At 39.8% G+C, this 27,155-nt stretch overlaps 1 protein-coding gene across 3 annotated transcripts in view; it reads left to right on the top strand.

Annotated features, from left to right (window-relative positions):
- Positions 1-27,155, top strand: part of TMTC1 (transmembrane O-mannosyltransferase targeting cadherins 1) — a 294,086-nt gene that overhangs the window by 135,299 nt on the left and 131,632 nt on the right. For all 3 annotated transcript variants that reach the window (XM_033222533.1, XM_033222534.1, XM_033222535.1), the window contains one exon: positions 18,864-19,053. In XM_033222533.1, coding sequence (XP_033078424.1) covers positions 18,864-19,053 — 190 coding nt within the window. The remainder of the gene's footprint in view (positions 1-18,863; positions 19,054-27,155) is intronic.

Consider the following 27,155-nt stretch of genomic DNA (forward strand, 5'->3'; position numbering starts at 1 on the left):
CCTCCCGAGTAGCTGGGATTACACGTGTATACCACCATGCCCAACTAATTTTTGTATTTTTAGTAGAAATGGGGTTTCACCATGTTGGCCAGGCTGGTCTTGAACTCCTGACTTCAGGTCATCTGCCCTCCTCGGCCTCCCAAAATGCTGGGATTACAGGTATGAACCACTGCACCCAGTGAAGATATATTTTTGTTCTATCTCATTACACTTTATTGTTATAGACTATTCCCCAAATTTTCCGTCCCATTTAAATGTGAATTTCTTAGGGGCAGAAACCATATCTTATCTTTCTTTGTGTCTTTGGCAGGTTTTACAGTGCTGAGCACAGGACAGAGCCATGATAATTGTTTACTATTTGATGGATGAATGCATGATTGACTCTGCTGTCATAGGCCTGCTGCTTCTATGAACATCAAACTACCTTTACCTTTTTGTTTCTGAAGGCCACTTTGCCCTACCACCTCTGGATATATCCTTGTTTTGCTTTTTGTCATTAAGACATTTTCAGCTGCATGTGCTTTTATGCACCCTGGTATGGAGACGGTAACTCTGCTCTGTCATGAGAATGACCCACACAGTGCAGTGATAGGCTTAAAATGCATGCAACTATGGAACCCCAATATCATCTTGGGCCTTCCTCTTTGAGATTTAAAGAAAACTGGCTTAAATTCTTTCCCACTTGCTTGAATGTTCATTGCCCTCCTCCGGATTTATGTGCTTCCCTAGAATCTTATATTCTCATGGGACATCTCCCATTCCATTTTCCCTTTCCTGCTACAACTACCTGATGGCCCTTACAATTATCTTATGATCTTACAAGGCTTTGGCTCAGAGTCTGATGCAAAATAAATCCTTAGAACATTGTTGAATAAATGACTGGCGACCTTGGTTATAGTTAGCATCCTTAGAAAAGATTAAGCCTTGTAGAGCCACCCTTCTGAGAAGGTTGTGACACACCTGGTATTCCACTCTGGGCACCAGAAAGTTTCCCTTTCCTGCTAAACTCTACATCTGGTGCCTGTTACACAGACCATGGCCACTCTCATTTCCTTTTCTTGTGCCAACCAATTTACAGGAGGGCATAGACCTTTCACATTCATATCCCCTACAGTACCACTCATATAAGGCATTTGTGCTCAAGGGACTTTACAGAAATCTGGAGACAAAGAGCAGAGTTACATCACAGAACCATGCCACAGGTAACTTCATTAATCATCTTGCACAAAATCCTCCAGCATCTCTTCCACTGGGGAATTCTTGATGGCTCATTTTTTATTTTTTGGCAAGTTTTTTGCTTTGGTTATTTCCTTAGCCCTACCTCTCTCCTTTTTTGTTCTTCATTTTCTGTTCCTCCTTTGTCCAAATTCCTAACAATTTCTTACATAGCCCTAGACAGTACAGGCCACCTGAGACTATCTCTAAAATCTCACACACCTATGCCTCACCCAGGTGAGACGAGGCTATGCTAAGGTAATAGCAAGCTCTGAAATTAAAATGAATGAACATGAAAAGGTTTAATTTTTTGTTCACAGGAGGAGAGCTGAGGGCCCAGTAACTTTCTAGGGATGTTGCCTTCCAGCCGGTTGACTCTGGGTTCTGAGCTGCTTACATTTTATAGTCGTGCCATCTGGAATGGCTAAGTCAGTGTAGCAGAGGGAGAGAAAGTTAGTGGGGCCCTAACTTCTTATATTGAAACTTACAAGTACATATTACAAAAGCGGAGAGAATAGTGTAATGAGCTCCACGTTTGTCCCTATCACCCAGCTTCAGCATTTATCAACTATGCTTAATCTTATTCTATCAATAGCCCCACCCACTAACAGTCCCTCTTGTTTTCCCTGACCCGCCACAAACTGTTTGGAAACTAGTCCCAACTATAGTGCTAGTTCAGTCATCATCATTTCAGCATACAATATCTCTAAAAGATATGGCTATCTTTTAAAATATACAACCACAGTATTCTCATGGTAGCTAAAAAAATATTTCCAACCATTCTTTAATATCATTAAGTATTCATTCCACCACACAGTTTACAAGTGTTTCAGCCTCAAGAGACCCACGGCACCTTTGCTCAGACCTTCAGGCCAGAAGTAGTCACATACCCGCTCCAAATACAAAGGGGCTGGAAAGTGTAGCCCCCTTTGTGCCTCAGAAGAAAATCAAACAGACTGGATGAATAAATAGTTTTGTGTCTAATACAGCTTACAGTGGTGTTTTCCTTTGAAACAACAACAAGAAATGTTGAAGAAGATCATTTTCTCTCTGAAGGAAATTCCAGGTCTAGTTTTTTAGATAATATATTTTTCTCCCCATCTATTCACATATCAACAAGGGTCCTCAAGCCTATTTCATGAACCACCAGAACTGAACGCCTCAGAATCCTGGGCCCTCGCGGATCTCCATTCTTTCTGTTTACCTACAGCATCTATAAGCAGGTCTACGTCCCACCTGTTCGTAAAGGCTCAGATCAGTGCTGCTTCTTCAGAAAGGTTTCTCTGCTAGAAAACTTATACTGACTGCTTTCCCCTTCTAGTCTATACACATATTTATACCATCATGTGAATTCCTGAATATGATCATGTTTTCTTAACATTTCACCATGATCCGGTCACTGAAATAATGAATGCTTTGACTTTGCCACTGAGAGAGGGAACCTGTTGATTTTGCAGTGTGAGAACTGCTCAAGAGGGCAGGTCTAGGGTAGATGGCTGGGATGACCTGAGGCCCGGGTGTCTCACCTCAGGAAGAGAGGTGACAGTTCACAGAAGTCAAAATGAGAAAGTTAGGTAGGGGTCGGGTATGGTGGCTTACACCTGTAATCCAGGCATTTTGGGAGGCAGAAGTAGGTGGATCACTTGAGGTCAGGAGTTTGAGACCAGCCTGACCAACATGGTAAAACCCCGTCTCTAGTAAAAATACAAAAATTAGCCAGGCTTCATGGTGCACATCTGTAATCCAGCTACTCGGGAGGCTGAGGCGAGAGAATGGCTTGAACCTTGGGAGGCAGAGGTTGCAGTGAGCTGATATCGTGCCACTGCACTTCAGCCTGGGCAACAGACCGAGACTCCTCAAGAAAAAAAAAAAGAAAAAAGAAAGTTAAGTAGGAAGATGCTCTAAATGCAGATTGAGGCACTGAATAGTTTTGCTTATAGCCCAATGGATGATAACTACCTGATGGCCCTTAAAATTATCTTATGATATTACGAGGCTTTGGCTCAGAGCCTGATTCAAAATAAATCCTTAGAACATTGTTGAATACATGACTGGTGACCTTGGTTATAGTTACCATCCTTAGAAAACATTAAGCCTTGTGGAGCCACCCTTCTGAGAAGGTTGTAACACACCTGGTATTCCACTCTGGGCACCAGAAAGTTGACTGTAATTATTATTGCACACTGTCCCACCTCATTCTCCATGCATGCCTTGTCCAATTTTCTGTCTTCAAAACCATCTGCAAGGGTCTACTTATAACTTTATAAAAACAGTGAAATGCTTCCTGGAGAATGATGGAATTTATATTGTGAAATATCTGGTTAACTTGCACAATTACATATATGACAAAATAAAAATACAATACAGTGTGGTTCTGATATTTATTTCCATTTGTTCTCTAGAAAGGTGGTAAGGGCGTAAGCCAGGGGTGACCACGGGAACTCTCTTTTCCTGGACCCACCTGTCCCCAGTCCTGTTTTGTCAGCTTGGTTCTCTTACTTACCTCCTCTGTCCTTTGGTTTCTCATAGCTTGAAATCTGAATGACTGTATTTATGTTAATCACAAAGAATGGCCTATTATCTTCTTTGTAGTTGTTCTAACTTTAGATTTTATTAAATTGCTCTTTTTTTAACAACTAAGAAAATTTTGCCCTCATAGATCTAAATCCCTCTATCTGTCCTATCCCACATGGAATTTCTATAAGAACAAGAGTCAGAAGTTTTCATAAGAGGTAAAAGAGGGTAAGTAGGCATAGAATTCACACAGTAAAACTGATGGATGAAAATGACAAATCAGGATGGTAGTTGGGAATTTTGACAGTGGAGGGGGCTACAGCCAAGGGGAGAGAGGTGGGTTTGGAGTAGGAATCTAGAACCAAAAAGATAAAACCAAGGACAAGTGAATGTGGGCAGAGGTGGAGGATGGATGGGCCTGAAGACAGGTGATTGTCTAGATACGTGCGGTCCACCAGAGGAGCTGTGGGCCCCATATGGCTACCTAGCACTTCAAATGCTAGTTTCAATGGACATGTGCTAGAAGTGTAAAGGCACACCACACTTCACAGACTTAGTAAGAAAAAAATGTAAAATATCCCATTAATACTTTTTACATTGATGATCTATTGAAATGATAATATTTTGGATATATTCATTGAAACAAAATATATTTCTGAAACTAATTCTTTATGTTTCATTTTATTCTTTTTAATGTAGCTAATAGAAAAATTGAAAATTATATATGCTTTCATTCTCTGTGGGATGGCACTGGCCTAGAACCAGCACTGTGCTCCTTGCTTGACCCCATGCCAGAGGAGCTAGAAGGATGAGTGGCTGGTGAGGCATGAGTGGCATATGCTGTAGATGCAGCACTCTCTGCAGCCTCTGTCTGCCTCTGGTTTGAGTGGCCTCTTCTAATCTACCATGTTGTGTTTTGCTCAGCTGATTCTGAGTGGTGGGAAGATTTTATTGCACTACGCCTTAGAATTGTACCAATTTAGAATTTGATTCTCATTTGGAAAAAAAAAAAGAAAAAAAGAAAATATTCTTCAAGACCCAAGACCATAGGTGCTTATGATACTTCTTGTAAATTACCACTCAAAGTTGTGCTGTGAATAGAGCCATGAGGGGCCTTAAGAATTTATCTCAGCTAGGTAGTCAAACCTGAATGTGCCTCAAAAACACTAGGGAATCATGTTAAAGTATAAGTTCTGAAGTCCAGATGCCCAGAGGTTCTGCTTCCATGTTTTTCATAGACTTGCATTTGAAAAGTGATAGAATAGATTTTATGTATAACCTGTCCTGTCCAAAAAGTGTCATTTGCTTCCAGATTTGCTCTTCTGTTTCTATAAGTATCTTCAGAAATGTGATCCTTTGACCTCCACTCTTGTACGTCTGGGATTAAGGATAAAAACAAAAGCCAAAGTATGGCTTCTGCATAGGGCTGGAGCCTGCAGGAGAAATATCATTTCCACTACCACAGCCATGCTTTGCTGCCTAGTAATTGGTTTTGTCTTACCAGTTTGAAGGAGATAGAACATAAAGCAGCCTATACTTGATGGAAGAAGTATTGCCTTTATCACATTGAAAATGGTTGTCTTTCAAATCCAGAAGGGAGATAACATAGAATTTTCAGTGAAAGGATATAAAGGCTCTCTCTCAGCATCATATTTTTTCTTGAGATTTGGTCCTGGATAAACAACTAGAATAGATTTGCTTAAGTGGTAGATCTGTTTTTGCTGTTAAGAAATACAGGCAAAGGTTTGTATTACTTCGTAGGAAAAGATGAAGATAGGAAATAACAAGATGAAACTAGCATGCAATATCTTCCATGTTCTTAAGAAGCTTCTTTCTCATCTTTCCATTTTGGTTGCTGGTTTCAAAGAGACACGAAACCTTAGATCTTGATTGTTACAGCCTAGGACTCTGTGTCTTCCTTGTAGTTGCATCTCTTATAGCCCCGAACATGGGGCTATCTCATAATAACCTCAGAACATTCAATTACAATGTTTCTTTTGTAAAATAATATATTGTGTGTTTAAAGAGAGCTGTGCAAAATGAACTGCTCTGTTCTTGACTGAGCATCTAACAAAGCCTTCGAAACATGTCTATAGGGGCTCTTAAAACATGTTATTTGGGGCTGGGCATGGTGGCTCATGCCTGTAATCCTAACACTTTGGGAGGCTGAAGTGGGTGGATTGCCTGAGGTCAGGAGTTTGAGACCAGCATAACAAATATGGTGAAACCCCGTCTCTACTAAAAATACAAAAATTAGCCCGGCATGGTGGTATGCACCTGTAGTCCCAGCTACTCAGTAGGCTGGGGCAGAATTGCTTGAACCCGGGAGGCGGAAGTTGCAGTGAGCCGAGATTGCGCCACTGCACTCCAGCCTGGGTGACAGAGCGACACTCTGTCTCAAAAAGAAACATGTGTTTTCGAAATGAAGCTGAAGGTGTTCTGTATTTTAGAGCTGTGATGGCCAGGCCTGAGTGAATATAAGAATCAATCAATGAAACAGGTTTAATATAAAGATTCTCTGATTCATCTCACAGAAATTCTGATTGGGTAGGTCACAAGATTGGATGACAGAATCTTTGTATCAAACAGCGGCCTACATGACTTGGGGGAGTCACCTGTTTTGAGAACCCTGGGCAAAAACTGTGTCCTCTGTAGCTGAAGAGTTCTCTGTCTGGGATACTGCCCCCATTATGTCTTTCTATTGTAATATGTTCATAGAAAAATAGCTTCTTGGGAATGAAAGATGTTATCAAGGTCAATGAGCACAGTTTTCTAAACCAGAATGAAACTATGTGGTCATAATTTATTTAATTTGTCACAAGAAAAGGGAGAGAAGAGGGAGTCACGTGAGGGAGCTTGTGGCGGTGGAAATTTTACCTGGGGACTAGGGGTGGGTTGCTGAAAAATGCAGATCAGGATCAGTTACTGACATATTATTTGTTGAAGAAAACTGTCTCATCCTTTAAATCTACATATTGTATTTCCATTACAATCTTAAATCCCAGAGAAGCTGATGAAAGTTAAAGAGACACTTCTTATATTTTCTGGTAACATTGAAACATAAAGGCCAATATTGCTTTTCACACTGAAAAAAATGCCAAGCCTGAGCTTTTATTTAAGGATTCTATTTCTTGATGCTCTAACAAACATTTTCAGCAGTGCAATCAGTTTGATATGTCGTTAGAGAAGATTATATATGGATTTTTAGTTTACATCAGTCCTGCTAGGACTACGTGAAAGCTCCAGTTCTTCTGGGCTTCACTGATGAAGGAGTGAGTCAGGGTCTCAGGCGGGTGCTTCTCCATGAGACACCAGTATTTCACCCACCATATTTCCTTTCACCTCTCCACATTAATAAAGAAATGCTAATGGGAGACCATTTGATGCCATGGACAATTGTATTTGGAGCCAGAAAACTATGTCCTGTGTGTGCAAACTCTGCTATATGCTTGCAGTGGGAATTGCATAAATTACAGCCTCTTTAAGGCAATTTTCTTTGCTGCAAGAATGAGTGTAATGCCCACTTCATAGAGATTTTGCTGTCAAATAATCCTTATACACAAATGCTTTGTAAACTAGGAAATGTCGTACAGGCTAGTGGTATTTTTAATATTGTATGTGTTTCATTAATAGACCAACAGGATTCTTGTATAGAGACCTGGAAACCTGAGCCTGATGCATTGTCAGTAATCAGTTCATGCCTCCTCAATGAATGTTGAACCTGTGCTTAATGAGAGAAAGTATATTGGTTTGAAATAAACATGTTAAATCCTTTATGGAGAGAAAGATACCTTAGGCAAAAAAATGAACCCAGTATTTATTTTGCAGAAACTGTATTTGCTTTTTTGTAGATATGTGGGTAAGAAGTTGCTAACATTCTCAGACATTGAAATCCATTTTCTCTACTCTGATGAAGCTCTCTATTAATAAGATTACTATGTTAATGGCACATGTAAAAGGTCAGAAAGACTTAATGACATTTCAGATTCACTTTATAATTTATCCATGGTAACAAAAATTCTCATTTTAACTACATTCATTGTAGTTTAATGCAAAATAAGAAAAAATAAGCCTGGCATAGCTTTAGGAGGATATTTCAGTGTGAAGGGAGTACCTGTAACACTGGGTGCTGAAGAGGGCTACAAAAAGGCAGAATCTTCCATCTGTGCCTCTCAGCTACATGCCTGGACAACTGCAAGCCTAGCAGATATCTTTTATTGGGTTGTAGAAAAGTATATGGTTGCCCCAGGCTGAAATAAAACTATAAATTCAAGTATTTCCAGATTCTAAGGCATTATTTTATTATCAGGCTGATTTCTTAAGACCCATAGAATCCATTTATTTTAAGACCTGGGTGCTAGGGAAATAATTATAGACAGACATAGTCACTGCTCCTGAGGAACTTCTGTTTTAGTGGAGAAGACGGGCACATTCGTGGACAGTTACAGGGCAGTGTGCCAAGCCCCAGTGTGATGGGACACCTTCCTGTCCTGGGGAGAGATGATATTGAAGGCTTGTCACAGTGAATGGTGTCTGCTCTGGGACCTGAAGCATCCAGAGGAGTTGGAGTTGATTGGACCTGTAAGAGTTGATTCCAGAAGATGAGGTGAGCTAGTCAGGTGCTGCTGTCAGAAATGTGAAACTTGAGGGCGAGGCAACTGGTGTGAAGATGACAGAAAAGGAGATGCTGGGGACGGAACTGCTAACTACGCTCAACCTCCATTATGAACAAGCACAAGAAGCCCCTGAGCAGAGAGTGGAGGTGGAGAAATGCTAAGAGAAGCAGAGCAGCCAGGAGAAAGGCATGTAGCCTTCATGGAAGGGTGCTGCCTTTCTTTCTTGCAGTTGCTTGGTTTTGGTTCCCTAAGAATCTTAGTTCTACTCTGAGTTTTCTGTCTTTGAATTCTTCTGGGATTTTTTTTTTAATTTCCATAAGTTACCGGGGTACAGGTGGTATTTGGTTACATGAGTAAGTTCTTCAGTGGTGATTTGTGAGATTTTGGTGCACCCATTATCTGAGCAGTATACACTGCACCATATTTGTAGTTTTCTATCCCTCACCCCCCTCACACTCTTCCCCCAAGTCCCCAAAGTCTGTTGTGTCATTTTTATGCCTTTGCATCCTCACAGCTTAGCTCCCACATATCAGTGAGAACATATGATGTTTGGTTTTCCATTCTTGAGTTGCTTCACTTAGTCTCCAGTCTCATCCAGGTCACTGTAAATGCTGTTAATTCATTCCTTTTTATGGCTGTATAGTATTCCATCATATGTATATACATTTTTTTCTTTTTTTTTTCCTTATCCACTTGTTGATTGATGGACATTTGGTTGGGTTGGTGCCACGACTTTGCTGTTGTGAATTGTGCTGCTATAGACATGCGTGTGCAAGTATCTTTTTTGAACAACGACTTATTTTCTTCTGGGTAGATACCCAGTAGTGGGATTGCTGGGTCAAATGGTAGTTCTACTTTTAGTTCTTTAAGGAATCTCCACACTATTTTCCATAGCGGCTGTACTAGTTTACATTCTCACTAGCAGTGTAGAAGTGTTCCCTGTTCACTGCATCCACACCAACATCTACTGTTTTTTGATTTTTTGATTATGGCCATTCTTGCGGGAATGAGGTGGTATCGCATTATGGTTTTGATTTGCATTTCCCTGATCTTTAGTGATGTTGAGCATTTTTTCACATGTTTGTTGGCCATTTGTATATCTTCTTTTGAGAATTGTCTATTGATGTCCTTAACCCACTTTTTGATGGGATTTTTTTTTTCTTACTGATTTGTTTGAGGATTGGTTTAAAGATTTAAAGCTCCTTTTAGCAGTTCTTATAGTGATGGCTTGGTAATTGTGAATTCTCTCAGCATTTGTTTGTCTGAAAAAGACTATTTTTCCTTCATATATGATGCTTAGTTTTGCTGGATACAATATTCTTCGCTGATAATTGTTTTGTTTGAGGAGGCTGAAGATAGGGCCCCAACCCCTTCTAGCTCTTAGGGTTTCTGCCAGTAATCTGATAGGTTTTTCCTTACAGGTTACCTGGTGCTTCTGTCTCACAGCTCCTAAGATTATTTCTTTCACCTTAACTTTGGATAACCTGATGACAATGTGCCTAGGCAAAGATCTTTTTGCGATGAATTTCCCAGTGTTCTTTGTGCTTCTTGTGTTTGGATGTCTAGATCTCTAGCAAGGACATGGAAGTTTTCCTGTATTGCTCCCCCAAATACATTTTCTAAGTTTTTAGAATCCTCTTCTTCCTCAGGAACACTGATTATTCTTAGGTTTGGTCATTTAACATAATCCCAGACTTCTTGGAGGCTTTGTTCATATTTTCTTATACTTTTTTCTTTGTCTTTGTTGGATTGGGTTAATTCAAAGACCTTGTCTTCAAGCTCTGAATTTCTTCTTCTACTTGTTCAATTCTATTGCTGAGACCTTCCAGAGCATTTCACATTTCTAAACGTGTGTCCAAAATTTCCTGAAGTTTTTATTGTTTTTTATTTAAGCTATCCGTTTCCTTGAATATTTCTCCCTTCACTTCTTGTATCATATTTTGGATTTCCTTGCACTGGGCTTCACCTTTTTCTAGACCTTCTCTGATTAGCTTAATAACTAACCTCCTGAATTCTTTTCCAGGAAAATCAGGGATTTCTTCTTGGTTTGGATCCATTGCTGGTGAACTAGTGTGATCTTTTTTGGGGGGATGTTGAAGAGCCTTGTTTTGTCATATTATCAGGGTTGGTTTTCTGGTTCCTTTCTCATTTGGGTAGGCTCCATCAGAGGGAAAATCTAGGACTGAAGGCTGTTGTTCAGATTCTTTAGACCCACGGTGTGTTCCCTTGATGTAGTACTCTCCCCGTTTTCCTATGGATGTGGCTTCCTGTGAGCCAAACTGCAGTGATTATTGTCTCTCTTCTGAATCTAGCCACCCAGTGAATCTACCAGGCTCTGGGCTGATACCAGGGGTTGTCTACACAGAGTCCTGTGATATGAACCATCTGTGGGTCTCTCAACCATGGATACCAGTGTCTGTTCTGGTGGAGGTGACTGGGGTGTACAATGGACTCCATGAGGGTTCTTAGCTTTGGTGGTTTAATGCTCTATTTTTGTGCTGGTTGGCCTCCTGCCAGGTGGTGGCACTTTCCAGAGAGCATCATCTGTGGTAGTATAGGGAGGGACCAACAGTGGGTAGGACCCTAGAACTCCCAAGAGTATATGCCCTTTGTCTTTTGCTACCAGGATGGGTAGGGAAGGACCATCAGGTGGGGGCGGGGCTAGGTGTGTCTAAGCTCAGACTCTCCCTGAGTGGGTCTTGCTGAGGTTGCTGTGGGGGCTGGGGATGAGATTCCTGGGTCGTTGAAGTTATGTACCTAGGAGGATTATGGCAGCCTTTGCTGAGTCATGCAGGCTGTCAGGGAAGTTGGAGAAAGCTGGCAGTTACAGGCCTCCCACACAGACCGAAGGTGGGTCTCTCTCCCACCGTGCTCCCCTTAACAACCCTCAGATGGTTTCCAGGTGGAGAGTGATACAAGGCTATCTGCCTCCCAGCTGTGTAAGAAGAGGGCTTGGTTCTTCCCCAGCCTGTGGAGTCTGTACATCAGATTTGCACCCTCCCCCGAGTTCTGGCAAAGAGGCTTCTCACCCCATTCAAATTGTTACAGATTTCAGCTAGAGATTTCCTTCTCTCTGTGTAGTTTTACCTCCTGCTTCTCTCCCATTGGATCCCTGTGGTGCCAGACAGGAATGGCCTGCCAGGGGACCCCGCGAACTCCCCGGGCCCTTCTGTTGCTTCCTCTACCCCAGTATTTCTCTTGGCTGTCCAAATTGACTCAGCTCCGGGTAAGTCAGAAACTTCTCCCATATACAGACCTTCAGCTTCTCCTGTTGGGGGGATGTGTTTGGGAGAGGAGGGTCTTCCTTTCCCACTTCCACTATTGGGGCACTCACAGTTTTGTGAGGGGTCTCCCGGGTCCTAAAGGAGCCGTCCTCTTTGTTAAGAGGGTCTGTGGGTCCTCTTGGGATTGCTGATTTGTTCTTGCAATCAATCTGGAGCTAAAATTCACAACGTGAGCCCCGCTCGCTGCTCTGTCCACAGCCGCATCTAGTCCTGCCTCCTGTCTGCCATGATCTCGCCATACATCTCTTCTGGGAATTTTCAAAATAGTCTCTACCTTTAATTGAGCTGGATTAATTGGACCATTCATCCTTATAAGCCAGAAGAACTTCAACAGACACAATGAGAAGCTGGTCAGAGTTGCTTGGTTCTGTTTTCTTCTTTCGTTGGGTGTTTGGAAATAGTCTCACTATCTCTATGGGTCCCAGGTGCTAAAGCAGCAAGTATTCAGTACTACTGATGGGTCTCGGCCCTGGAATGCCCCATGGGGGCCACAGCACTCATCTGGCACCTTCTACTTTGCTTGCTTTTACACGATCCTTTCCACTGGGGATTATCTGTGGCTTTCTAGTGCCAGCCTTGTTTCCTGGAGCTCAGGTCCTGCTTCCAGTCATATATCCTTGTCTATAGATGGTTTTTCTTGATTTCCTTTTCTTTTGTGTCTTCTGTGCTTGTTCCACATTACCATTATGAGGTTCCTCCGTGTTGTTGCATTCATTCTCATTGCTGAACTGATTTCCATCACATGGATATTCCATAATGTATGTACGCATTTTATCGTAGATGGATATGTGAGTTGTATCCAATTTGGCGCTATTAAGAAAAGTCCTGCTATGAACAATCTTCTAAATGTTTTTTGGTAAACACATGTGTCCAGTGCTGTTTGGGTGGAATTACTTAGGAGTGGAATTGCTAGTTCATGAAATATGCATTTATTTTGCTTTCATGAAACTGCCTACGGTTCTGCAAAGTGGTTTAATCAATTTACAGTAGTGTTTCAAACTTCTAGTTGCTCCACATCCTCACTGATACTTGACATGATATTTTTTTATTTTAGACTTTCTACTGGCAGTAATTTTTATCATTTTTATATTATAAAATTTCTAATCCTGCACTCATAACTGTACTTTAAAAATGACATGTTTATTTACAATTCGAAGCTGTTACTCTTGGGTGGCCCTGCCTGGACTATCTCCCATCTCTCCACATACTTAATTAAATTCTGTGGAGATTCTAGGATGTCTTCCCTTCATCTTCCATTTCTCATTAATCTATCATTTCTTAGAACTCCATCGCAGTTTGATATTTATATTACACTGTTGTCAACCATGTAACATGTGTGTGTTCTCACCAACAGTGCAGTGAAAATGCTCTTGTGGAAGGCAGAGACTAGATCGTACTACCCCTTAGCACCTAGAAGGGCACACAGAATAATTACTCAATGTTTAATGAATTCAAGTGAAGTTTCCTGTGCGTTGAGGAGGGTAGTGCAGGAAGTAGCTTTCTTTGGATAGTTCTGGAGAAGGTTATGGGCAGGGAAAGAAGATGCTAAAGACAGTAATTACCAGGTAATGCCTGTGTAGGCCTGTCATGGCTAGGGCACAGTGAGGCGGAGACCCTTTGAAACATCAATAGTAATTCAGGAGTTATGAGGATGAAAACAGGCAAGAGTCTGGGAGGGAGCAGGACAGATCACCAAAACCTAGTGGTGAAATGGGAGGAGTTCCCTTATCCCCCTCAAGGGTGTGTGATAGGGGGAGTGGCTCGCTTCTTAGGTGCCCCGCTGCTCAAACCCTTAGCAGAAGCATGCAGACCAGCAGGTCATGGGGAGCATTTTTGGCACCAACCCCATGGCAGCATCTAGGGTTGAGTGTATACAGCTGCTGAAGCCCTGGTGGGTATGTGTTACCGTGTGCTCTTTCAGCTTTGCCGTCTGCAGGCGGCTTGTGTTAATCAGCTCAGTTAGACTCTCTGCCTTATCACCAGGACAGAGGGCTTTCTGTATCCTGGGTTCTTGCCCTAGTGTATCAGAAAAATCAGATCACATGTGGACTTGGAGGATGGGTTGAAAGATTTTATTGAGTGGTAGAAGTAGCTTTCAGTGAGATGGATGGGGATCCAGAAGGGAGATGGAGTGGGAAGGTGGTCTTCCCCTAGAGTCTGGCCGATCGTTCCCAGCTGAATTCCATGTCATTCCGCCATCGATGTCCTGCCAGTGTTGGTGTGCTCTTCTGCTCCTCTTGATGTCCAGCCATTTCTATCTGTGCTTGCTAGGGTCTCAGGGTTTTATGAGCACAAGATAGGGATCATGGTGGGCTAGAGTGGTTTTGGAAAATGCAACATTTTGGCACAAAAACAGGAGTGCCTGTTCTCACTTAGGTCCATGAGCACAAACCTGAGGGTGGAGCCCTAGCCAGGGACCCTGCCCTTCTCTACCCAGCACTTCCCTGCCCGCCTCCCGTGTCAGCAGTATCAGTAGAGTCTGAGCTGGGTGGGGTGCTCCTCACCAGTGGTATATTGACAGTTGGCAAATGCCCTTCCTAAGAGGAGGTGAGTAGGTACAGTGGACCCAATGTCCTGTATTTATAAAATGATAAAAGATTTTGTAGGCGAAAGTAAAAAAGATCCTATGAGCAATAACTTTTTTATGTAAAGCAAGCAAGAACTGTATGTTTCTGCTTGCAGTACCTGATTTTTTCATATGTACCTATCATAGACACCTTTCTAGGGCAAAGAAATATGTTAGGCTCATGTTATTTCTTAGCCAGATAGGTTTTTGCTGAGGCAAAGAACAGAATTTATGTATATGCTTGCACTTAAAACGCTTTGATTTTTTTCTCGATAAAAATGAAGATTTAGATGTGAAGAGCCACACAGTTTTGTTAGGTGCAATTTGATGAATGCCATTTTCCCCACAGTCTCAGCTTCAGCTTGCCTTTCCCTTTCATGTTTTTCGGCCACAAAACCTCTTTACTCTTTTCTGGCTTATCAATGAAAATGCATGACTAAATTGTTTAAGCTGAATTCCTGGCTTTCTGTGCTGTATATTCCATTTTGTTGGCAAGATATTCTTGTGACTTTCCTTCTGTTCACAGAATTTGTGGTAGAAAATTGGTAAATTCATTTTGGTTTTGCACTTGCTTTAAAAAAGATAACACAGCAGGGCAGAGATATTTGACAGATTATTTTGCTTCTGAAATTATAGCAGAAATAAGATGATTTGCTTCAATGTAATCCATAGTGAAAGAATTAAAAAGAAATACTGTAGCCATTGGACAGCTAGCTGAACTATCCCCTCCACCCCCTACCTCCAGTGTAATTAGCTTTTGGAGTGATTCCAAATGGCTTCTTTGTTTGTGGTTGTTGTTCTTTTGTGGGTTTTTTTTTTTTTTTTCTCATTATGTTTTGTTTCATTTTGAAACAGGATCTTGCTCTGTTGCTCCAGGCTGCAATTCAGTGGCACAATCACTGCTCACTCCAGCCTTGACCTCCCTGGCTAAAGTGATCCATCCTCTTATCTCAGCCTCTGGAGTAGCTGGGACTACAGGTGTGTGCCACCACACCCAGCTAAGTTTTCTTTAAAAAAATTTTTTGTAGAGATGAGGCCTTGGTGTGTTGCCTAGGCTTATCTCAAACTCTGGGGCTCAAGCAGTCCTCCCAGCTAGGGCTCCCAAGGTGCTGAGATTACAGGCATGAGGTACCATGCCCAGCTCACTGCACCCTCCGCCTCCCAGGTTCAAGTGATTCTCCTGCCTCTTCCTCCCAAATAGCTGGGGATACAGGTGCGCACCACCACACCTACCTAATTTTTGTATTTTTAGTAGAGAAGGGGTTTCACCATGTTGGCCAGGATGGTCTTGATCTCTTGACCTTGTGATCCGCCCACCTCGGCCTCCCAAAGTGCTGGGATTACAGATGTGAACCACTGTGAAAGCATTTTTCTTTTGGTAATATGTAAATAACTGTGTTGAGATTATAACTTAAAAAAAATTTTGTTATATTTGTTTTTTGTCAATACAGTATTGCACATCTAGAAGACATAAAGAATTGAGGTCAACTTGCAGAGCAAGGCCAAAACGTAAACTCAAAATTAAATAATACATTCTGCATAGCAGTTCCGGATGTTCCATAGTCAAGCCCTAGGTGGAAATAAGATAAGAAAGTGTTACTATTGCAATTCTATTGACTTTTGCCCTAGTTAAAAAGTAGAGAAAGTGGCATAAAGTACCCCACATGCATGCCATCTTCCAGTCTCAATAATGATAACTCCTGGTCATCTTGTTTCATCCATATCCCACCTACTTACTTTCCCTTCCTCTTAGTCAATTATTTTAAAGCAAATCCCAGACACCATTTTATTTCATATGTGTGTGTGTTAGTATATATTTCTAAAAGGCAAGCACGCTTAAAAAAATTTACCACAATACTATTATCACACTTAACAGTGATTGTCCCTAGCCAATTCTCTCTCTATCCAATCAGTATTTCAGTTTATTCTGATTGTGTCCTAAGTGGTTATTTTTAATAGAGGTTTGTTTGGATTAGCATCTAAACAAAATCTGCACTTTGCTTGATGTGTCTCTGAAGTTTCTTTTAATTTGCAGATGTCCTCTCCCTCCTTTTCTTCCCATAATTACAATGTACTTGTTTAAGAATCTGGGCCCTTTGTTTCCCACAGTCTGGATTTTGCACACTGCATCCCTGTGGTGTGATGCGGCATGTTCTGTTGTTTCCTGTCTTTGCTATAAACTGATCATTAGATTTAGGACTTGATTAGTTCAGGTTTGATTCTGTTTTTTCTTTTGACTTCGTAAGCATGGTGTGTATTTCCATAAGGAGGACATCAGGCTGTTCATTTCCCTTTCAGTGATGATAAAGTTGATTAGTCAGTTCTAGGCACCTGAATTAGCCTGATTTAACTATTATAAGTAAAGGACCTCATTGGCTTTTCACCTAATAAGTTAAGCAGTCATTGATGATCATTGCCATTGATGATCATGCCTAGATCTATTATTTCCTCAAAAAGGGGATAATAGTTTTAAAGTCATTTTAAGAGCTGGGATGTGACTGAGAGGCAGAGCTACCCAACTTTTTCTTCTAAGTTTGATGGTTCACTACTTACCTGAAAAGCTAAGTCATAGAGAACCTTTAGTGGCCTGAAAGGTAGATGGCATCAGCCTGAAAGCTCTATGAAAAAAGAAGCCCAAAATGATTCAATCACTTTTCTGTGGAGATGGCATTCAAAGGCAGCAATTTCGCAGGTCCAAGCCTAAAAGATAAATAGTGTTTTTTGTTTTTTTTTTTTTGTCATTTTTTTGTTGCTGTTAAATAGCAAAGCCTGAACTTTATCAAACTTTCAGTTTTACTGTTCTATTTGTATATTACCTTTTAGTTAAAAATTAACAGAGGGGAAAGGGTTGAACGTGATTGAAATAGCCATGCCTCTTTCAACCTCTTTGTTGGGGTTTGAGAGTCTGAGCAGTAAATAATCTCCCTCCTGCTCTGCAGCCTGATGGCTGTGGATGGTTTTCCTTTCCACCACTGACCTTCAAACAATAAGAAGGGTGGGGAGGAGAGAACTGAGATGTTTTAAACCAGTAGCTATTTGTTGACAGGAATTCAGGGTAAACTGATGCTTCGCACTAGAAAGTAACTTGGAAATTATCTCATCTAATGTCTTCGCCAATCCAAGATTCCCTCTAAAAAAACCCGACAAATGAGGAAGAACCTCTCTTCACACTCTGTACTCTTATGGTGTTCATCTGTTTCCTTCTGCCTTTTTAATTCAGTGTGTCCTATTTTCACTATTGGATTATACATTCCTTGAGGACAAGGAATTCATCAAATTCTTCTGTTTAATTCCAAGTAAGTTGACAAACACAGTCAGATATGAGCTGAAGTGGTGAACACAGATTTCACTCCATCACTACTGACAGTAGGGGAAGGAGAAGAGCTTCATTCTGATTTGTGCAGAGGTGACTGGGCCTTTCAAAGGGAGGGTGAGGGAGTGGGTAGAGTGGGGGTGGCTCAGTAATGTCAGAGAGGTGAAGACTTATAAAGCGTTGATTCCTGTAGATGCAATGAGGCCAGCTGTGTCCGCTGGCTGACAGTTACCAAAGTTAAAGTTCTGTGCTCCCAGAGATTGGGAGACAGAGGCCTGTCCTTCCTGATAATTACATTTCATAGGAATGGCTCTCGGGCCCTTGATGGAGATGCTTCTGTGTTGTAAGAGATAAGTATTCACAGTCATAAGCACATTTTTGTAAATGCTGTAAGAAAAGGATGTTGGGGGCCTGTTGTTAGGTGTTGACTAGAGCAAAGAATAAATTCTCCTGACAGTATTTATCAGGTAAACATTTTAATGAGGGGCTGGGGTCATCCCAGGGACACAGCCTTATGCTGAAGCAATGCTAGAGTTTGATCGTCTCCTAATGCGGAGATTTGGACAAAGTTGCTATGTACAGTTCTCAAGGGTCTAGAACACTGCTTAATGAATGTATTGAATGAATGAATTTAAATAAATTCAATTTTCTCTACCCCTAAAATGAGGGGAACAACTAGAATGCCTTCCACTTTACCTTAGTGCCTAGTTACAGCCAGGAAACAGGCATAACACCTCCTCCATCCATTGTCCCTCTGTCCACCTGGCTGTCCTTGTCATCAAGGACACCTGCTGTTTCCCTCCTACCAACTCCTGGCCCCTCAGTTTGTGAGTAAGAGATATTAGCTCCATACCACAAATATTTTGATTTTTTGAAATAACTCAATATAGATCAGTGTATTATAAAAATGATGAAATATTTTCAAATCTACTGCGGGATTCTGGGCACTATTAAGAAGGGACAGTTCAAATGCCTCTTATCCAGGGAATCACGTCTGAAACAGAGTGACATTTCTGTCATGTGCTTTTGTCAAACATTTCCTTCATAGCATTTATTTCTGGTTGTAATATATTTATTTGTATGATAATTTTAAAATATATGTCATGGAAACTGTATCTGTATTTGTTCACCATTGAAAGGTCAGCACCTCAGAGTGGCTAGAACCTATTAGATAGATCCCAAATCTATCAATTTAATAAATAAATGAGTGAATGGCTTTCCATCTTCCCTTGTCTTCTCCTCCAAGATAACATTGACTGGGTAGAAATGCTATTTAATAAAAATATGGTGACTGAATGCTTACAGAATGCCATGGTTCTTGAGCAGTGTTTCAGTGATTCTTCTTCTCTTTATAGATTCCTCACCTATTCCTACCTCTTAGCATTCAACGTGTGGCTTCTGCTTGCACCTGTGACCCTGTGCTACGACTGGCAGGTCGGCAGTATTCCTTTGGTGGAGACCATATGGGACATGCGGAACTTAGCCACCATCCTTCTGGCAGTTGTGATGGCCTTATTGAGCCTGCACTGCTTAGCAGCCTTTAAGGTAATTTTTTCAAAAATAGAATGAACTCTGCATTTGAAGACAGATATTCTATGCTCATAATGTTCTTTTTTGTGCAGGTGGTCTGGGTGTAAATTGAATCTCCTCTCTTTGTGTATTTAAATGTTTTCTAGCTGGTAATAATATACCATGGCCACCTTATAGATTTTTTGACTGTTTCTACTAACCCTGTATTGATCTGAAGCTTGATGTTTGTAAATGAGAAGTTACTGCTGTGGTTGGCTAATTTTCAAAGTAATTTATTTGATTTAATATAATGATAAATGAAATTGTGGTAAATAACCTATTTATAAATGCTTAAAATGTGGTTAAGACTCTACTTTCATGAATGAATGCCAGAGGTAGTTGGGTCATTTCTCCCACTGCCTCCCCCAAAAGTATAAAACTACAAAATTATTAAATACAACTATTTCAAAAATGACCAAAGACCAAAGGCAAATATTCTAGTTCATTCTCATGCTGCTATAAGGACATACCTGAGACTGAATAATTTATAAAGGAAAGAGGTTTAGTTAGCTCACAGTTATGCAGGGCTGGGGAAGCCTTAGGAAACTTACAATCAGGGCAGAATGGGAAGCAAACACATCCTTCTTCATAAGGCGGCAGGAGAGAGAATAATGAGTGCCCATTGAAGGGGAAAGTCCCTTATAAAACCATCATATCTAGTGAGAACTACCTCACTATCACAAAGAGCAGAATGGGGGAAACTGCCCCCATGGTTTAATTATCTCCACCTGGTCCGCACAACATGTGGGAATTATGGCAACTACAATTCAAGATGAGATTTGGGTGGTGACACAGACAAACCATTTCAGCAAAAAACTTGAAAATGTTTACTTATGAAAAACTGCTACTCCATTGGATAAGATGCTTTTACCTGAAGATAAGTTCTCTCCATCCTGTCAGATCTAGCAGTAAAAATCCATAAGTTTACTGGTTGGAATTGGCTGGTAAACTTTGGAAAGTTTTACAATTTTGGAAAAATTTGGTTTGGGAAAGAAACAGAGCAGCAAAAAGGTAAGGGAAAGTTTTGGAAGCAAGAGAAATATAGAAGAGCAGAGGTAATATACATGAATCCATGCATTCATGGCTGTTAAATGACATGTGCACAAGCAAAATTAAAAGCTCTGGGAGACTTATTTGCTGCAAGTTTGTATGCATTCTTCAGCACATACACGAGTTGAGCAGCAGAGATTGGGAAATTCACTGGCTTGAGTTATTCATGTATAACCTCTGCCCAAATCATTGACTGATCACAAAGCCATGTTGGCACAAGAGAGATCCCCAGAAATCCAGGCAAAAGAAGAAAAGAACTGAGTAATAATTTCAACATTCTGCAGAGAAACAGATTTTCCAGTTTGAGTCTATGGAAGCTCATCAAATGTATTCAAACAGGAAAACCAACAATTTCAGAAGAACAAAATAGAATCCAGGGTCCCTACAATGTATGACATGCAACACCCAGTTTAACCAAAGATTACTAGATATGTGAAGAAACAGGAGTGTGTGACCAAACTCAGTTTTTTTAAAACAAAAAATCAGTAGGGAATGGAATAGAATTGAGAATTCAGGGCTAAATCCACACTAATGGGATCAACTGATTATTGACATAGTTATCAAAGTAATTCAATGGAGAAACAATGGTCTTTTAAAAATGTAACTGAATATCTGTAAGAAAAAATATGAATCTTAATCCTTACATTATACAGTATACAGAAATTAATTCTAAGTGGATCATAGCCCTAAACAAAAAAGTAAATTACACCAAAATTTCTAAAAGAAAAGGAGAAAATCTTTGTGAATTTGACTTAAGCAAATATTTCTTAGAACATTTAATGTGAAAACTATAAAAGAAAAAAATTGATAAATTGGATATCATCAAAATTAAATATTCTTTTCATCCAAAGATAATGTGAATTAAATGAAGAGGCAAGTCACAAATTGGGAGAAAATATTTGTAAAACATAAATCTACAAAGGCCTTGTATCTGGAATATTTAAAGTGCTCTTAAAACGCAATAATAAGAAGACAAAAACTAAAATGGAGAAAACATTCATGTGGACAGTTCACAGAAGAAGATATGCAAAATTTTTTAACAAATACATGAAAAGATGTTCAGCACCATTAGTCATTAGGGAACTTCAAATTAAATCCACAAAGAGATACCATTATATTCTCACTATAATGACTATCACTGGAAAGATTCCCAACACTGAGTATTGGCCAGTGTGGAGCAACTGGAATCCTCATCCATTACTGATGGGAATAAAAAATGATACGGACACTTTGGAAAAATTTGGAAGTTTCTTAAAAAGTTAAACATAAAATTAAACAGCTCTATCCATCTCCACCTACTGAAAAGAAATGAAAACATGTCCACATGAATATCTTGTCTGTGAATATTCATACAGCTTTATTTATAATAGCAAACAAATTGGGAAAAATCTAATGACCTAACATGCAATTGGACAAACTCAGTGTCATCAATTATTCAGAAATTTTAAGGAACAAACTATGAATACATAAAACAATGTGGACGGACATGGATGAACATGGTGCTAAGTGAAAGAAACCAGACATATAAGAGTGTATGCTATATGATATGGTTTGGCTGTGTCCCCACCCAAATCTCATCTTGAATTATAGTTCCCATAATCTCCACATGTCATGGGAGGGACCCCATCAGAGATAATTGACTCATGGGGGCAGTTACCCACATGCTGTTCTTGTGATAGAGAGTTCTCATGAGATCTGATGGTTTTATAAGGGGTTTTTCTCCCTTTGCTCAGCACTCATTCTGTCTCCTGCTGCCCAAGGTCCCTGCTTCCTCTTCACCTTCCACTATGATTATAAATTTCCTGAGACCTCCCCAGCCATGCAGAACTGTGAGTCAATTAAACCTGTTTTCTTTATAAATTACCTAGTCTTGGGTATTTCTTCATAGCAGCATAAAAACAAACTAAATACCCTATATGATTCCATTCATGTGAAATTCTAAAAAAGGCATAATGACAGAAAACGTGGGGTTGGAGGTTGACTATAACTTGAAATAACATTTTGAGGTGTTTTATGCTTTTTAAAATATAACTGTGGTAGTGAAACTCACCAACATATATACTTAAAATGGTTGAATTTGTTGTATGGTAACTTTACCTCAATAAAGTATAAAAAATGATGAAATATTGCAAATAGGTAAAAGTCTGGAATGAATACAGAACTGAAATATAAACAGAAAATGTAAGGACAGTCCTGAAAATTGAATGAAAAAATTTGCATGATTAATACACCTTTTTAAAATTGAAGTGAAAGTTATATAACATATAATTAACTATTTTAAAGAGTACAATTTAGTGGCACTTAGTGTATTTACAGTGTTATACAACTGCCAGCACTTTCTAGTTTCAAAGCTTTTTCATTACCCCATAAAACAACTGCATACTTATTAAGTAATCACTCTCAGCTTTCCCCTCCTCTATCCCCTGATAACCTTTAATTTGCTTTCTGTCTCTATTAATTTGCCTATTCTGGGTATAGCATATAAAAGGAGTGTGAACCCAAAATGTCCGAGACTGGCCTCAGCCAATTTAGAAAGTTTATTTTGCCAAGGTGAAGGACACATCTGTGACATAGCCTCAGGAGGTCCTGACTACAAGTGCCCTATGTGATAGGGGTACAGCTTGCTTTTGTACATTTTAGGGAGACCTGAGACATCAATCATATGTGTAAAACATACGTTGGCTCTATATGGAAGGGCAGAACAACTTGAAGGGTGGAGGCATGTCCAGGTCATAGGTAGCTTTAAAAATTTTCTGATTGGCAATTTGTTGAAAGAGTTATTATCAATAGAAAGGAATGCCTGAGGCCAGGCACGGTCCCTGATGCCTGTAACCCCAGCACTTTGGGAGGCCGAGGCAAGCAGAAAACTTGAGGCCAGGAGTTCAAGACCAGCCTGGCCAACATGGCGAAACCCCATCTCTACTAAAAATACAAAAATTAGCCGGGCATGGTGGTATGCGCCTGTAGTTCTAGCTACTTGTCAGGCTAAGGTGGAAGAATCTCTTAAACCCAGGAGGTGGAGGTTGCAGTGAGCAGAGATCGCACCACTGCACTCCAGCCTGGGTAACAGAGCGAAGTCTGTCTCAAAATAATAATAATAATAATAATAATAATAATAATAATAATAATAAAATGTAAAAAGAAAGGAATGCCTGGGTTACAATAGAGGGTTGTAGAGACCTTGTTTTTACTATGCAGATGAAGCCTCCAAGTAGCAGGCTTAGAGAGAATAGACTGTAAATGTTTCTTATGAAGTCTGTGTTGATGTTAGTGCTGGTGGGGTATGATGAGGTATGTCCAACCTGCTCTTTCATCATGGCCTGAACTAGATTTTCAGGTAACTCTGGAAACCCCTTGAGCAAGAGGAGGGGTCCGTTCAAATGGCTGAAGGCCTTAGAATTTTATTTTTTGTTTACAGGAGTAATAAAACATGTGATCTTCTATGTCTGTCTTCTTTCACTTAGCACCATATTCTTGACGTTCACTGAAGTTGTATAGCACGTTGTTCCTTTTCATGGACGAGTCATATTCCATTGTATATAATGTAGGGGCAGAAAAACTTCACCTGCATCCACTTAGGGTCCCACCTATGTTCAATAATTAAATTGACATAAGATAAATGGGCAAAAACACACACATTTATTTCATACAAGTTTTACATGTCACAGGTGCCCTTATAAAGAATTAAAGAGTCAAAGAAGCAGTTGAAGTCTATTACTTATAAACTGGATTGGACAAAGAATAGTAAATAGTGAAGGTATAACTAAATTATGTGGGGAAGCTTAGAAGATAAGAATTACTTTAACAAGGTCTGTACATGATTCTCTCCGGTTATATTTCTCATCCTTGAGGATAAGGAAGCTGCATCTTTTTGGTATGGGGAGGGCATCTTTCATATGAGAATCGTATTTTCTGCTTTAAGAAATAACAAGAAGGTTAAAGTGATCTTTTTGCATCTGCTGCTTTTCAAATGTTATTAACTTATATTCAAGTAATTTAAGTAAATATACCAGAATATTTAATACCTTAAGCATATACCACAATTTGCTTATCCATTTATTCATAGATGGACATTCAATGTTTTCCTACTTTCAATGGTTTTTTTTTTTTTTTTGGACTACTAAAAATAACACTACTGTACATATTTGTGTACAAGTTTCTTTGTGGATATATATTTTCATTTCTCTAGAGCATACAACTAGGAGTGAAATTACTGAGTCATAAAGTAATTCAACTTTTAACTTTTTGAAGAAGTGACAAACTTCCATAGTGGCTGCACCATGTTGCATTCCCTCCAGCAATGTACAAGAGCTCCTATTTCTCTACATCCCAACCAACACTTGTTATTTATCTTCTGTTATTTTAATTAAAGCTATCCTACTGAGTCTGAAGAGGTAACTTATTGTTGTTATGATTTGCATTTCCTTAATGATCAATGAAGTTAAGCATCCTTTCATATGTTTATTGGTCATCCTCATTATGTCTTCTCTGGAGAAATGTCTATTTAGGTCCTTTGCCCACTTTTTAATTGGGTTGTCTTTTTGTTGTTGAGTTGTAAGAGTTATTTAGATGTTCAGGATATTAAATCCCTAAAAGATATTTGATTTGCAAATATTGTCTCTCATTCCATAGCTTGGCCTTTTACATTCATGATAACGTCTTTTGGTGCACAAAAGTTTTTAATTTTTTTTTTTTGAGATGGAGTTTCGCTCTTGTTGCCTAGACTGGAGTGCAATGGCACGATCTCAGTTCACTGCAACGTCTGCCTCCTGGGTTCAAGCGATTATCCTGCCTCAGCCTCCTGAGTAGCTGAGATTACAGGCACCTGCCACCACGCCCAGCTCATTTTTTATATTTTTAGTAGAGACAGGGTTTTGCTATGTTGGCCAAGCTGGTCTTGAACTCCAGACCTCACGTGACCCACCTGCCATGGCCTCCCAAAGTGCTGGGATTATAGGCATGAGCCACCATGCCTGACCAAAAGTTTTTAAATTTTGTGAAATCCAGTTTAGCAATGTTTTTCTTTTTCTATCATGTTTTTAATGTCAAATCTAAAAATGCATGGCCAAATTCAAGATCATCAAGATTTATGACTGTTTTCTTCTTCTAAGAGTTTTGTGGTGTTAGCTCTTATATTTAGGTCATTGATTCATTTTGAGTTAATCTTTGGGTGCGCAGTGAAGTAGGGATCCAACTTCATTCTTTTGAATGTGCTTATCCAGTTTTCTCTGCATCATTTTTTGAAGAGGGTATTCTTTCCCCCCAAACACCTTATTTTAAAGTAACCATCTGATACATTTTTTTGTAAATGAATTTTATAAAGCAAGGATCATGTAAATAACCATCCTCAAGAAACTCTGGCATGCCAATTAGTTACATAAACTTGAGCTCAAATTTCACCTTGTTAGTAAGGCCTACTTTAACCATCCTATTTAAAAGGTAGTCATATACTCTCTACTCCTTTGTCTTCCTTTTACTTTTTAACTCCCTTCACTTAAACTTCAAGTTCTAAAATACTATGTAGTTTGGTTTTTTTACTTAATGCCTATTTCTGCCAACCAGAGCATCAGCCCCATGAGGACAAACTTTTTTTGTGTCTTGTTCACTGCCATACTTCTATCACTAGGAACTTGCCCCACTCAATATTTATTACCTAAATTTTATTTATTTATTGTCTAAATTTGCCACTCAGTATCTATTATCTAAATGAATAAAACTGCAAAAAGTTAGCAATTCCGTTTAATCAGATTTTAGTCTAGAGAATCTTTTCTTGTAAGACATATATCTAAAGACTTGAAAAGCACCATGCTCAACAGCCGCATGAAATATTTGGGGGTATGAGGTTTGTTTTATTATTATCTGACCTTAGCTCATGGTTTGGCATGCCTGCTGTATTGTAACTGATCTGCAGGAGCACATATAGTGGAGCCTGAATGGGTATGTCAGAAAGGGTTTTTCTTAACTTTTTCCCAGCTAATTAAGGGGACTGGGGATTCCCCACAGACTGTCATCTCGGTCAAGTGTGTTAAGCATAACCTCTCATGATGGCAGTAGGCCTCGCACACAGGCAAGTCTTGGCCCTCCCCAGAGTGTCATTGATAACATGATGAATGAATGGAAACTTCCTCTGTGAAAGGCTGTTAATCCTTTTCTTTCAGGGAGTTTGTTTCATAATCACTTTAATGCATCCTAAAAAATTAGCAGAGCATTCCAGCTGTGGGGATAGTTAAGACTGAGCTCTTCTGTGGTGGCTTTCATCTTGAAAATTCTTGCAATCAATTAACTAGAGCCTCTGACAATTCTTGTCCACTTACACTCTCCACATGTTCTTCTTTCAGAGCTTGGAGACAGAGCTTTGCTCATGTTTTTGTGGCCTGGTTTCGCTTTTCTTGATCTGCTCCCATACCAGAAGGGAGATAGGAATCAAGCCTTAGAGTCAGGTTCTCCAACTAGTTAGTAACCTCTCGAAGTGGGAATAATACTGTTTTGTGTGTGTGTGATGATGAATTACTAAGGACATGATGGTAAGGGCTTTGACTCTGAGGCAGTAAACAGGAGGATTAGATTTTTATGAACATAGGTGTCATGCTTTATAGACATTGTTCTGTGTTAAAAAGAAACAATAGATGAAATGTTTATAATAATGTCAGCAGAATAAACACAGGTCGATCCACCTGAATTATTTCTAAATGAGTTGTGTACTGAATCAGCAAGTATCGAGCTGAAATTATTTTATAATCCCTGATTATATCCATAAATCTTGAGATAGTGAAACTATATATTACCAAGAAAAAAATACCAGATAAACAAGCATATGCAGTGAGTCCAGAGTGTCATGGGAAATCTTTCTTTTATTTTCACCTTTGATTGATTCTCAATCATAAAAAACAACCTTGGGCCGGGCGCAGTGGCTCAACCCTGTAATCCCAGCACTTTGGGAGGCCGAGACGGGTGGATCACGAGGTCAGGAGATCGAGACCATCCTGGCTAACATGGTGAAACCCCGTCTCTACTAAAAACTACAAAAA

This window comes from Trachypithecus francoisi, unplaced genomic scaffold (assembly GCF_009764315.1).
Source record: "Trachypithecus francoisi isolate TF-2019V2 unplaced genomic scaffold, Tfra_2.0 Lachesis_group11, whole genome shotgun sequence".
Taxonomy (NCBI): Eukaryota; Metazoa; Chordata; class Mammalia; order Primates; family Cercopithecidae; genus Trachypithecus; species Trachypithecus francoisi.